The 14,497-nt window shown below is 32.0% G+C and overlaps 1 protein-coding gene across 4 annotated transcripts in view; it reads left to right on the top strand.

Annotated features, from left to right (window-relative positions):
* FAM126A (family with sequence similarity 126 member A) overlaps positions 1-14,497 on the top strand; it is a 68,976-nt gene that overhangs the window by 22,827 nt on the left and 31,652 nt on the right. For all 4 annotated transcript variants that reach the window (XM_006911985.3, XM_015589484.2, XM_015589485.2 and 1 more), the window contains exons 2-7: positions 257-335; positions 6,288-6,389; positions 11,752-11,931; positions 12,778-12,858; positions 13,359-13,474; positions 13,855-13,950. In XM_006911985.3, the coding sequence (XP_006912047.1) occupies positions 285-335; positions 6,288-6,389; positions 11,752-11,931; positions 12,778-12,858; positions 13,359-13,474; positions 13,855-13,950 (626 nt within the window). In that variant the 5' untranslated portion in view covers positions 257-284. The remainder of the gene's footprint in view (positions 1-256; positions 336-6,287; positions 6,390-11,751; positions 11,932-12,777; positions 12,859-13,358; positions 13,475-13,854; positions 13,951-14,497) is intronic.

Here is a 14,497-nt window from a genome sequence, read left to right as displayed (position 1 = left end):
ATTCCTGAAAGCTGAATGGAAATTGCAGAGCCAATTTCATCATGTTATGATATTTATACTTTTATCAAAATTCTTGCATTTTAATGCTTGTTTGTGCACATTGGTTTTGAAATGAACTCAGTGATTTACATTTGAAATTGCTTTAATTTCACAAACAAGAAATACCTAAATTTTATAGGTTTATTTCTATCCATAGTAATCTGGCTATAAAGAAGATGTATTCAACATTTTAACGATATTCTATGTTAATTTTCAGATTGAAGGTTTATAACAAATGTGGAAGGATGTTCACTTCAGAGAAAGGAGTTGTGGAGGAATGGTTGTCAGAATTTAAGGTAATATTTATGATTTTAATATAATAATTATATTCCAAAGAAGTTTTGTCTGGAGTTTAAATTCCAGTTTCCTTTTTTTATATGACTGAAAAGCTAAATATCTGTGGAAGCAAAAGTTATGTTCCAACAAATCTTAATAGGGAATTATTTACACATAGTAATCTTTTCTGGAGATCAATTCCTTTTTTCTTCAAGTGGTTCAAAGAGTTTGTTTTCTCCCTTTCATGGCAACAACAGAAAGAATGGTGAAAGTCTCTGAATGTTGATGTAACTCTCTCCAACCACCATCAAAGATTCAGTGTTGAAATGTTTTTCTCAATTTATGTAATGGAAGTAGGCTTGATCGACAACGCAGAAAAGATGGGAAGATATTTATCCAATTTTCTACCAGTATATCTTTCTCTAGTTAGCTAACCCAGTGGCAATATATAAGGCATACATAACTTTTGGTTACTTGACAAAAATAAAACTTCTGTTTTCCTGTTTCATGAACTCTTCTACGATAGCTAAAATTGTGTTGCTTGAACAAGTTCTCCTTATCCTTTGGGTCTCATTGTTACACGTAATTATGTGAGCTTCATGATCATAGAATGAAAGGTTTGGGCTGCAATTGTCACCGTTTTGTTCAGCCCAATCAGCCCAAGTCCTTTAGAGACAAACATACAGTCTGACAAAGTCAGACTTTTTGGCTTATTTCAGTGAGGGAGGCTATACAGCGGGTATCATACAGGCACCTCGCCAAAGAAAAAGATAAAATTGTTATACAATTTTGAGGAAGGGTGAAGTTTAGATGAAATTTAAATGGAGCAGTATTTTGATGGACTCAGAACAAAGCAGAACTGAATGTGCATAGGGTCAAGAACTGGTCTCATTGCAGAGTAGACCCAGAGTCTTGTTGTCTTGGAAACTACAAAGTTAGCATCTATGTGGAACATTGTGTTCAGAAACCCCTTCTCTGAAACTCTGCACCTGGTCTGGAAATCAAGCCTGTTTCTCTGTGTCAAGGTGACTTAGATCCTCCAGGCAAGAGTGGGTGTTTCGTTTTACAGATATATTTTAAAACAGCAAAGTTTTTGATGTCTATGATTTTAGATAACAAGAATTCTCAGTGAGTAAGAATACAATAGTCACACACAAAAAAGAAGATTGTTATGACACTTTTCAGTTGCAGTGTGTCCTTGAGAGAAGCAAAGCTTCCCATTAATTTTGCAGCTGGTCTTATCTTTCACTGTTATCTCATCCTGATGAAGGAATGTCTGGGCACATTTTTACTTTGTCTGCTTTTATAGTCATAAATTGAGTATCCTTTGGAACTCCTAAGTCATCATAAAGTGATGTAGAATATTGTAAAAGTGCTCTATATAAAGTACCTTCTACATATTGTAATAGTTTGATTAAATCTTCTATGTGCTTTTTTTCTACATATGTTGTCTTTGTAAATGGGTATTCAAGATATTTTTAAGTCTTTTTCTGCTTTGAGAGTGTTTAGCTTTGTTCATTATATCATGATTTTTTTTTTTGGCAAGCTGATAAAAATTGTCAAATTTAACAACTGAGTACCACTTCTAGGGCATTCTTATGTTTAATGGTGAAATCGAATTTGCAAAACCAAATATAGCCAGTTACTTATTCTTTAATATGGGAGTTGTAGAAAAAGAGCATGTTAAAGGATGGGGTGTAGGGGAGGGGTCAACTGCCAAGGCAAATAATTGAAAACCATGACTTTTCCTTCCCATCTGTTTGTTTATGCCCTTCCCCTCCTGGCTTGGATATATAGATACCCTAGGAAGTGTAGCATCAAGGGGTAAGTGGGGGAGGGGGAGCAGGGAGAGGCAGAGGGCTGTGCAGCAGTAAGGACAGCAGTATGCCTTGTGTTTGAGGAAGTGGGTGGTTGGGGGTAAGGGTTGCATGGATGGCGTATAGAAGAGAAAACCAGAGTGGTTACAATGGTAAGTTGGTTACTTTGAGAAAAGAAGTAAATATAAAGAGGATAATGGGAGACAGATTTCTCTGTGTCTAAGAAAGGAATTAGAAACATAGAATAGGGAAAGGGGAGAAAGAACCCTAAAGTGTTAGACTGGAATTAGAAGAATCAGTATGAACTTATGGGTCTAAATATGTAAGTGATATATTTGCATATGTATATCCATATATTTATGCATACATGTATTTCCTAGCTTTGTTCACTAAGTGGACCAAGAAGCAATGGCACCCCAGTAGCAATGAGTACACCAAGCACACAGATCTTGTTTTCTAAATACCATCTTCCACTTACAGAAACTAAGATGTGAATAAACAAAGTATTATCTAAGTAATATTTTATCAATAAAACATGTATTATGTGAGTAGTGATATTGTATTGAAATTTTTATAAATTTAATTCAAGGGTAAGGAAACTTTTCTATTGGGAGGAGGGGAGTGAAATCCTGTACCCCATGAAATAAAAAGTAATTTAATTTAATTTTTTCCTAACCATGCAAGATTAAAATTACCCAATTTTCAATCAATTTGGTATAACAAATGTTTTAAATTATTGTCAAGTCTACATCATAGTCATTTAAAAAGGGAAACTATTTCCTAATCCTTGGTTAATTTGGTAAGCATTTCTGAAAATTATTTGCTCTGTTATTTTGAATTGTATTAATGTATGTTGAATTTAGCTCTGTTTCTGTTTGATAAAGAGATTAAGGTTATCATGTAAACAGCAGTATCTAAAGGTAACAGAAGATAGAAAAGTGCTTGAGAACAAACATCTTAAGTACTTTTTAAATTAGAGTGTCTTGTCTTTTGAAATATTTGTGATGTTCATTACATACTTTGGTTAAAATATTTAAGAAAGGAATTTTGAGGATATATCTATATATATTTAGAAAAAGCCTTTGTTTAGTTGTTTTATGTAATAACCGTGGTACTAATAAGGCCAAGGTCATCATGATTGGTAAAGTGGTCCAAAGTACATTGAGCTGAGAAGTGAGAAACCCTTTAATATAGTCATAATTCTTCTGTTAGATGGTTTTACGATATTGTACAAATTACATAACTTCATTGGGTCTCGGTATTCTCATAAGAAAAATTGAAGTAGGTGGTCTGTGAAGATGATTTTAGCCCTACACTGTTCTATGGTCACTATCTGAACTCCCAGCCTCATAACCTCACCCAACATGCTCTCAAATGCACAAAGACAACACAATTTGCTTTGTGCAAATCTCTCCCCCGACCTTTGGAAGAACTATTCAATATATCCTCTGGCTTTGGGCTCTTATTGTTAGTACTCTATATACCAACAAAATGATTAGACTGGGACTTTTTTATTTTAAAATTTCATAAATAGTTTGATTTCTAGCTTTTCAAAGATTTGTAATATATTTGTAACAATGCTATGTGTGGATTTAACTAGCATATTTCCAGACTCCTAATTTTTTTGATTTTCTGGTAGTCACTGAATTTCAATATGTGATTCAAAATCCAGTCTGATGTATAATATTGTTGAACAGAATTGTTTTATTTATTGGTTCTCCACCCATCTGTCCATCTTCATTAATTCTCTTCTACCCAACCCATATCACATCCTTACATTTTTTAAAAACCATCTGTCAAATGATACTTTAGTACGAAGCATCTGTCTTCAAATTTTGCCAAGACAATTTTCCAACATAATTTCCCATTATTACTTTTTTTTTTTTGTCTCCTGTTCTGCCTTCTGAAAAGTGAGACAGCTTAACTAGTATTTAAGAAGGCCAGTACCTTTGAACTAGTACAGTGCCGGAAAATTTAAAGGTTTGCTGTAACACTATTTAAATCATTAGGTTCTTTCACATCTTAAGTTTTTCAAAGCACTGATCATAAACACAGCAGTTATATTTTCTCCCTTTCTATAAACAAAGTAACTTTTCCCATTTACAGAATTAAAAAATTGCAGAATTATGATAAAATGTAGTAGTTCACTACACTAATTTTTTAGGAGATCTTTTCTTTCATTTAGCAGTAGTAGCCTAGGTCCAGGGTATTTTCTAGAGCTTACTTTTCAGAAAATAGCTAGTTGTCCTTTCGTCTTTATTTCACAGAAAATATTATATCTCATGAGAGTTAATTGGTACATAAACTAAAAATTGTAGTTCACATTTTAATCAATGTTCCATTTTTAGCCTAGATAGTATATATAATATTATAATAATCTTTCTACTCACTAATAATTTTTTAAAGGTTTATATTTCAATTCACTTAAGTTTAAAGTTTTATAGTTAGACACATGTATATACATAATATTTTACATATGTAATTCAGGTTCATTTCCATTCAGGGGATTAGAAATCTGCTGTTTATTTGACTATTATTTCCCTTTATATAAATTCCCCTAGTATTAGGTTACTTTTGGTCAAATAATGGAAATGGAATGTTGCCTGGAGATCTTTTGTTACATGCTTTTGAAATATTGAAGAATGCCCTAATCTCCTTTTTATGTAAGCAGTTGCAGTGAAACTACCCCCCACTCCGCCTCCAAGAATGGTAAAAGGTTCCCAGATAGTTCACATTTACTTACCACTCTGGTAAACAAAACTATCTTATTAAGTTTGAAAAAGAATCTATTCGCTTATATATCCTAAGGTGAAATGTGACCTAATTTTAAAGAATCTATTGAAGCATAAACAGTAACAGTGTATATTTCTTATTCTGTTCATCTATAATATACCCCTTCAGCAAAAGTTTGAGTATGAGGCCTTATGCTGAGTGATGTGAATGGAGAGACAATAAGATAGTTCTTGTTCTCAAGGAACTCAACAATAAAGTTAAAATGAATCAAATATCCTTATTATAAAAAATGCATGCTGCTTAATTTTCTGCATATAGTTATGCACACATATATCTGTGTACACTAACCATAATCCACTTTAAATCATGAAATGCTAGGATATGGAACATGTAAGAAATAGTGTATGTCTTGGAATGACTGTTACCAATATTTTGAGACATATCTACTGCAAGATTAACATCTGTTAATTGATTGACTGAAGGAAGTAATTTGCATAAGAAAGTATACTGACTTGGGAGACAGATGTTAAGGAAGGGGTATACTCTAGAAGGATAGGTTTTTATAATTTGTCATAATAAAATGTTTTGTTTTTGTTTTTGTCTTTTTTCAGATTTCCCTACTACTTTTACCCAAAAACGTTTGACTTACTACTGGAATTTTATCTCCTCCCATTCTCCTCTGGTCATGGTGTCCTTTCTGAATGAGTGGTGCTGGCAAGCTGTGATTAGTTGTCTATATATTTTAAATAGCATAAGGAAAACAAATTCGTTGGTAGTGTGGCTACTTTTTTCTCCATTTCTGAGGAGTCTAAAATTTTCCCCCAGTTCTATACAGAACAGCCTTACCTAAGAGTCACAATATGTAACTCAGAAGTTACTTTGATAATGATCCGTGGTGTTAAGGTTTGAAATATTATTAGATCTCTATATAATAATGTTCCTTAATAGAATATTTATTAAGAAGCAGGGTCAATAGGCTAATGAGATTTATAACTTATATAATGCTGCAGAAAATGTATCTCTGGCTTTATACATGGTTTATATTCTCATTTCTAACTCCAAACTGTGATCAATGATGAAGTTGATGTTAATTTATGTCCCTGTTGATGATAAGAGGATTAAATATATTTTTTGTTTTATTTTTGCAATTATTTTGTTGAGGTATAATTCACATAACATAAAATTCATTGTTTTAAGATGAAAATATAGTAGTTTTTAGTATATTCATGATGTTGTACAAGCAATACCAGCATCTAATTCTAGGACATTTCTATCACCCCCAAAGGAAACTCAATGCCTATTAGTCGCTCTTGACTCTCCCTTCCCCCAATCTCTGGCAACAGCTAATCTACTTTCTGTCTATGGATTTGCCTATTCTGGACATTTCATAAAAATAAAATGTATTCTTTTAAATTTGTCTAGACACTACCAGAAACATCTTTACAAAGTTATGCCACAAATTTGAAAGACAAGAGTTCTTTAGTTTCATCTCTCTATAAAGTTATCCAGGAGCCACAAAGTGAGGTAAGTACTTTTACAGTTTATTATACTAGTACAAGTTTTTACAGTTTTATTGTGAAATATATATATGGTGGTGAGAAAAATTCTGTGTTTAAAGAATTATATATTATGGAGTGTTTAACTGATTACCTTTGAGAAGTGGGGTGGAGAGGATAAGAGAAGACTACTTTATTTAAAAAAAATGGCAGAGTAAAAACAAAACTGTAATAAAATCAAATCCAGTGTACCATCCCCCAGGCCAAGAAATAGAATTATTAGCATATTCCAAAGCCATCTCTGAACATGTTTCTTTCTTTCTTTTCTTCTTTTTCTTTCTTTCTTTCTTTCTTTCTTTCTTTCTTTCTTTCTTTCTTTCTTTCTTTCTTTCTTTCTTTCTTTCTGTCTGTCTGTCTGTGTCTGTCTGTCTTGCTGGAGATAGCTTAGAAAAGTCTGGGTCACTACATTCATTTATTCATTCAGCAAATATATGTGTGCCCATTGTGAGCCAGCTGTGAGCCAAGGTAATAGAAAATCAAAGATGAATAACACATGGTCTCTATCCCCCCAAAAAGAAAGGGTCATAGAAAATAAGTAAACACATGCTTTCAAGGCAACGCTTAACTGAGTCTAGATGGATATGCATGAGTTTGCCAGATGTGCAAGATAAAAAGAACATTTGCGCCTTAAGGATAGTATATGGAGTCCTCAAAAAAGGCGCAAGGCATTTAAAGAATGGTGAGTAGTTTTGTCCAGCCGGTGCTTTCCCAGTCCTCTTTTTTTTCTCATGCCCCATCTCCTTTTCTATTTTTTTAGACACAAATTTAGTTTGAAGTAATAAAATTATCTATATTCCAGATTCTGGTGCTTACAAATCCCACAATTCATATAGAAATAGAAAAGCTTTGGAAATAGCATGGAAAATAAAGAGACATGGCATGTGGAACAAAGCAAGTAGGCTAATGCAGTAGTTAACAAGAGAGGATAAGACTGTGATAGGAACTGAAGCTGGAAAGATGGGTTTAGTTTGTGACCGTGGTGGGTCATGAAATCTATCATAAGCAGTTTAGACTTTTTTTGCACCGAAGGGATGACTTGATCAGGTTATTCTTTTAGGAAGGTGGCTATGTGAAGGATAGATTGGAGAATGGAAAAATTTGAAAACAAGAAGATTAGTAGGAAGGAGGTTATGAAAATAGCCTAGGAGGGAGCTGTTGAGAACTTGAACTAGGGAGTGTCAGTTGGAATAGGAAGAGGTAAAGTATAGGCGAGAAATATGAGGTATGTAATTTTGTTTTCGTACTTTAAGTTTGGTAGACTCTAACACAGGGGTAAAATAACTTATACTCTGGAGTCCAATTCTATATGGACCTATGTGCCTTTGAGATGAAACTATCAAAACTAGAGTCTTTTGTTATTTGAGTAGTTAACTTCTTTTAAGGGAGCCTTTTAAGCTTCTGCTGTATATGCTATAAAGTACATCATGAATTTTAGGTGCTGAAGAAAAGATTAGTGAGTATATCGACAAGCCAAAAATGTTAACTGGAATAACTAAATCGAACAATCACATTTTTCTTGTCTTTCCCACCTCCCTCCAAAGCTTCTTAACTTGTGTAGTATGTATAGGTGCATTGTTTTCTTGAAGGGTTTTTAGTTTTTTGTGTTTGGGTAGAAGCTATTTTAAAGATTTCTATGTTTAAGTGAGAATTACTTCACCAAAACAGACTTAATAGCTGTGTGCTTTAAAGAATTTTTTTTTTTTTTTTTTTATCGTTTCATGCTTAGTATTTTTGAAAGACTTAAAAATTATTCCTCTGATGAAGTGTATTTTAACCAGGCTACTTTGAATAGAGTCTGTGAGGTAAATTTCTTATGGGCTAGTTTGGTTCACAGCATTTCTTTTATTCAGATTAATAGTGAATACAGCTCTAATGGTTCATGGCAATATTTCTCAAACACAAATTTCTCCACACATATGTAATAACCCCTAAATGAACTATCTCCTGTTCAGTAAGTGCTGATCTCCCACTTGGATGTGGTAACAGTTTGTGGATGGTCTTCAGTCCATGGACCACACATTTACAAGCACTGGTTTAGGATGTTTTGCACATAAGTTTGTTTTATGTTTTTTTGCCTGATTCATGTAGTGAAGACAGTATGTATTCTGTATTCTTAAAAGGCAACTCAATCTTTAAAAATCCATTTAGAAGTACTTCTAAAATATAACAGTATAATTTACTTTTACGTCACAACCTTTTTATTCTTTAGAATATTTTGTTTCTTAATTTGGAGATATTCTAAAAGAGTTGTTATTGTCTTTTGGCATTTTTGAAATCTGAGACATTGGTCCTGGTATTACTTGAAGTCTGGCAAATTTGGTATTTGGATTCTACTAATAGTACTTTTTCATTATTCAGTTTAATTCACTTAATAAATATTTGTTGAACCCATATAACATGCCAAAAATCACTTTGAAATATAGCAGTAGACAAAAGAGACTAAATTCTTGATCTCATAGATTAGAATTTGTATGCTGGTAGGTGAGATAGATATTAAACAAATATCTAAATGTAAAATATAATGTCATTTAGTGACAAAACTAGGAAGATAAATGAAGTGGAGTAGGAGGAGTTCGTGTTGGGACTGAGGAGGTGATGGTTGAATCAAGGTCTGAATGAGTCGGAGGGAGAATTAGAGGGCAAGAACATTCCAGGAGAAGGAACAGAAAGTGCAAAGGCCCTGAGATAGGTATGTGTGGTGTGTTCAAGAGACTCTAAAGAGGCAGTTTATGGTACAATGTGGTTTTCTTGACTGGTGTTTTTAACTGACTTTAACTTTACGATAGGTATATAATTAGAGGCTAACGGTGCTTAAGTCTGCCAGGAAAACAGCTGTCTTTTGAAAGAGCCACATAAAGTCTCTTTGGTGTCCTAGACATAGAGAACCAAGAGTGAAGGGAGGGTCAGTTCAATGGCAACTGGCATTTGAATAGTAGTGTCCTTCCAATTTTTAAAATCTGTATCCTACCTGTATTCCTCAGTAACTGTTCAATGCATAAATAAATAAATAAATAAATGGATAGATAAATAAATAAATAAATAAAAATTAAAGTAAAAAAAAAATTGCAAGATTTTCTTTTAATTTACCAAACTTAACTGTTTCCCATCTTTTATTCCTGCTTTAGTCATTCAAAGGCATTTTAAAGTCACATTTCTATTACTATTACAAATCTCTCTTAGGATACAGAAGTCTTACGAATGGATTGTTGTAAAAGTTCGGTTGTAACTTAGTTGCTTTAGAATGCAGAATGTATTTTAAAATGGAAAGAAGGTACATGTTGATTAGGGTCTCAATGACCCATAAGAAAACCTGTTTAACACATGGAAATATACTTGAGGTGCAGTTCTCTCTTAATAGTAATATATAACCTACTTTCCAAACATAACAATGTTTCCATGAGGAAATACATTCAAAAATTCAAACCAGACACCAGGAATACAGCACATCTTAATGCTGCATTGCTGGTCTCAAATATAGGTAAGTTAGATAAGTGAGACACCACTTGTATTTTCCACATTATATATCATTTTATTCTTTGACGTTTTTCATGTGTGCTTATAATCGAGTCAAAAATCTTGGCTCAAGTTCTGACCTTTGTGAGCTGTGTGATTTTGGTCAAAGTAGCCTCTGTCTCAATTTTCTTATGTAGAAAGTATGCATAATGATATTCTACACTACAATGTTGTAAAAATTGAATGGGTTCACTTGTGTGAAAGCATTTTGCAAGGTGTAAAACACTGCACAGATATTGGTGTTTACCTCTGTTGGTTTGATATGCATAATTAATCTAATCTTATAACATAAAGTTCTACATCCCCTTTGAATCTGTCTTCATTTGGTTCTGCTTTCATAAAGCAAAAACCCTTTTAATTTTGGATTTTAAACCAGTTATAAGGCCTTTTGAACATTGATTATGTGTTTATGCAGACTATTGAATAAATTTTCAATGTAAGGTTTCATAATTTTGCAGATACTCATTAGACTACATCAATGGGTTTAATTAAAGCTTTCCCAGGTATTTAGAGATGAGGGATCTCACAGTATGAGATTATTGATACTGTTCCACAAAGAAATTTTAAAAACTCCACCTGTAAGCTAAATATCCCCCTACCATTTTTTCTTTGTTCCTACCACCCTAACCCCATTCTTTCAGATTCTACCCTAAAAACTTTTCTTACTGTCTATGTATGTATGGGGTTACCTCTGGCCCTCCAGTTTCCTGTTACCTTTGTCATGCTACAGTGAATACCTGTTACCCTCTAATGACCATTTTGAGAAACAAAAGGTATTCCTTAACTGTCAGAAATTAGATAATTTTTCAATAAGACTAGTTTGACTTAGTCAGTGTTTATGGAAGTGTAATTTTTGCTATACCTTATGGAAATGACTTTAATTACATCCAGTTTACTTTATATACCTGTTTGGAACCAAAACATCCACTGTAAATTAGTTTCTGTTCATTATAATTATTGATAGTAGAAAATCTGTTTAATAAGTTGACTTAAATCTGTTGCCTGAATTAGAAAAGTGAATGAACGGTATAATTCATTGAAAATACAGTAGCCTGATAGTTTAAATCTCTTGACAGTTGTATATGACTTGTGTATGATCAGTCATATACTTTAAGATAATACTTACCTGTAAGGATCCTTTATCTTGAGTTTCTGATTTAAAAAAAGATGTCTATTATGAAGATAGTCAGCTTTATTAACTGGATAATGTTGGGAGTGTGGTGGGAGAGGAAAGGTTATAGATAACTCCAAATCATTTTTAAAACAAAATGACAGCGATGTTTAGATTATGCAGTGGCAATTAACCATGGTTACAATAGAGATCTAGATCTAAGGGCTCTATAATTATTCAGCTACTCACACAACAGTCATTGCTGTCAGATGCAGGAGGTGACATAAGCTCCAGAGGTGACAGTAACTACCTAGAATTCCTATTTCAATTTCTCCAGCCCAGTAGCCAATCATTTAATATTGGCATCTTTTATCAGAATAAAGGGATATTAAGGAAGAAATGTCTTACAGCTTAAGTGTTTTAAGAAGTTAAAAAGATATGGTTTTGATAATAATACTACTGTAAGATTATAGAATATTTTAAAGTTTACAAAGTGCTTCCGAATATACTTGTTTTGCACTGTTTGCCCTTCCACTAGAGTTTGAAGTTTTACTCAATAGCTAAACAGTAAATAGTTTTGCTTCCAAAAAATGGAAACATTTATATATTTCAGTAATTAGCAATCAGGGAAAACTTTTGTATATCATATATCAGTGTCATTCAAATACAGTCCAGCCTTCGAATTAACATTTTATCTTTCTTCCAGTTGTTAGAACCTGTCTGTCACCAGCTCTTTGAATTCTATCGCAGTGGAGAGGAGCAATTACTGCGATTTACACTGCAGTTTCTTCCGGAACTGATTTGGTGCTACCTTGCAGTCTCAGCCAGCAGAAATGTGCATAGCAGTGGATGCATCGAAGCTCTTCTTCTAGGGGTTTACAATTTGGTTTGTATTTAACGTAGTTAACAAAATGTTTCCTGGCAAAAGCAAATATGTAACCTTTTCAGTAAAAGCAAATATATAATAGCAACTACTTTTCATTTTAGTAAAGCTAGTATTTGTTTTTTATCCATCAAATGACTCATAGCTCATTCTTCTAAAGATAACTTTATGGAGATTGAGGGCTATACAAGCATACATATAATTATGTAAATAAACTTTTTTGGATTGACTGAAGACTGGAAATCAGATCATTTCAATTCTTTTATACATGTATCTGAAAATACCATTGTTGAATTTAAAATTTTTTAAACTTAAAATCCATTGTCTATAAATTGTTTGTTTGTGAACTTCACAAAAATTTAGAAGAATTTAGTTTAACATCTACCATTAATAATTCTATAAAATCTGGACTGTTTCCAGGACTCACACCAGTTAACATATAGTTTGCATTACTAATAGTGTACGTATATTAATTAGTATAATATTCTATATACTTAAGGTTTGTACTTTTTAAAATGGAAAAGAAGTTTAAGAGCCTTTTCTTGACATATTTTATAACTGTGTTAATTGATTAAGAAAATGTAACTTTTTATGTGAGAAAAATTAATGATTATTAAGACATTACATCTATATTTCAGCCATCCTTTAAAACTATATGTTACTTATATTTGAAAAATGGAAGGTGAACTCCGGGTATTTATGAATAACCAACAATGGATTATCATAATTTAAGATTTTAGTTGATTTTAAAATTTTTTTCAGGTCTTTTTTTAGACTAACAACTTAAATTAAGCTTTTAAATTTGTGTGTAAAAAATAAATATTTTAAGATTTTTTTTCACTTTTGTAGGAAATAGTTGACAAACAGGGACATAGCAAAGTACTGAGTTTTACGATTCCATCTTTATCCAAACCATCTGTATATCATGAAGTAAGTGACATTGTATCAAAATAAATTTATTTTCTCTAAGATTTGAAGTAGCTATAAGTTAATGTCTGGTTATTGAGGCAAAATTTTTTTATCAGTTTATTAGTATTTTAAAAAGTATAAAACCTGCAAAGTATTTGCTATTCTCAAAGTGAAATAAGAAATCAAAATCATTAAACTTTCAACCAAAATCTAATTGTAAGAGATCTATTGAAAGTATTCATTTTGAAGTATTTTTCTCTCCTTCTGATGGATAAGACTAGTCTATTTTTTTTATAGCATTTATGTATTTTCATGGTAGAATTTTTGAAGTTAAGCTATTTTATATTTGTGGTTTATATGTTATTTATTATATCTTTGAGCAGAAAATTTAGTAGTTAGTATGAATATTTTTAAGATATATGATGTTCATGGCAATCATTCTTAGTGGTGTATGTATTCTAAATATCACATTTTCAACAGAATGTTCATTTTCCTTCTTTATTCAAATGTCTTTTCTTTAGCCTTCCAGCATTGGGTCTATGGCTCTGACCGAGAGTGCACTATCCCAGCATGGTTTGTCAAAAGTAGTGTACAGTGGACCACACCCCCAAAGAGAGATGCTGACAGCACAGAATAGGTATACTGTGGAGACATAATTTACTATCCTACCGCACTGCTTAAAAAAAAAAAAAAATTATTTCAGTAGATTTATAAGTAATGTTTAATGAGTTGTATGTAACATTTTAAAAATATTGAGTCATTTATACAAGAGAAAAACACATCTTCCCAATTTGTCACATACTTTAGATGTCATCTGGAACATCGAATTTTTAAGATAATTTTCATATGACTTGGAAAGTCTCTTTCCTTTTTTAGCTTTGTATTGTTATTGTTGTGATTATTTTGTATAGGTCTGTTCTATAACATAATATTTCTTTCCAATGCCTGCTTAACTTAATTATTGTTGACTTCTTAAAATTCTAAAGATTTGTAAATATTCTTTTGGTTTATTTTTAGGTTTGAAGTGTTGACATTCCTTTTGTTGTGCTATAATGCTACCTTAACCTATATGCCCAGTGTTTCTCTTCAATCACTGTGTCAAATTTGTTCAAGGTAAATGTTTTTAATTTTGAAATATATGCATCTAGGATTGCTAGTTTGTTACATATCTAAGTTATTTTTGTTTGGTTTAATGATTTGTTTACATTAAATAAGTTAATATGAAGCTGAGCCTAGTCAATACATAGAAAGCTACCTGTAAATGACAGTTATAAAAAAAAACAATGAAGAGGGTCAAGCTGAATAGCATTTCAATAGAATATTGAAGTAGACAAGGATCATACTATATAATTAAAAGGATGGAACTGTTACGACCTTTCAGTTTTTAGTATGTGGTTAGTTGCTGTATTGTTTGCTTTTTAAAAAATTATTATTCATTTTTATTGTGTTCTAATTTGGCACCAAGAAATAGAGATACTGGTTTTTAAATTTGTTAAAAAAAAATTGAGCCAAGAGGTTGGTTAAATTATGATAGTCCTAAGGTATATTATGCAAACATTTAAAATTTTTGATTTAAAAGAGTATTTAATGATAGAATATATGTGGTGTGATTCCAGCATTGACTGAATATGACCAGAATATTTATGTCTAATTAATAGGA

The sequence above is a fragment of the Pteropus alecto genome, unplaced genomic scaffold (assembly GCF_000325575.1).
Source record: "Pteropus alecto unplaced genomic scaffold, ASM32557v1 scaffold21, whole genome shotgun sequence".
Taxonomy (NCBI): Eukaryota; Metazoa; Chordata; class Mammalia; order Chiroptera; family Pteropodidae; genus Pteropus; species Pteropus alecto.
The sequence above is the reverse complement of the archived record's forward strand: the minus strand, read 5'-3'. Positions and strand labels throughout refer to the sequence as shown.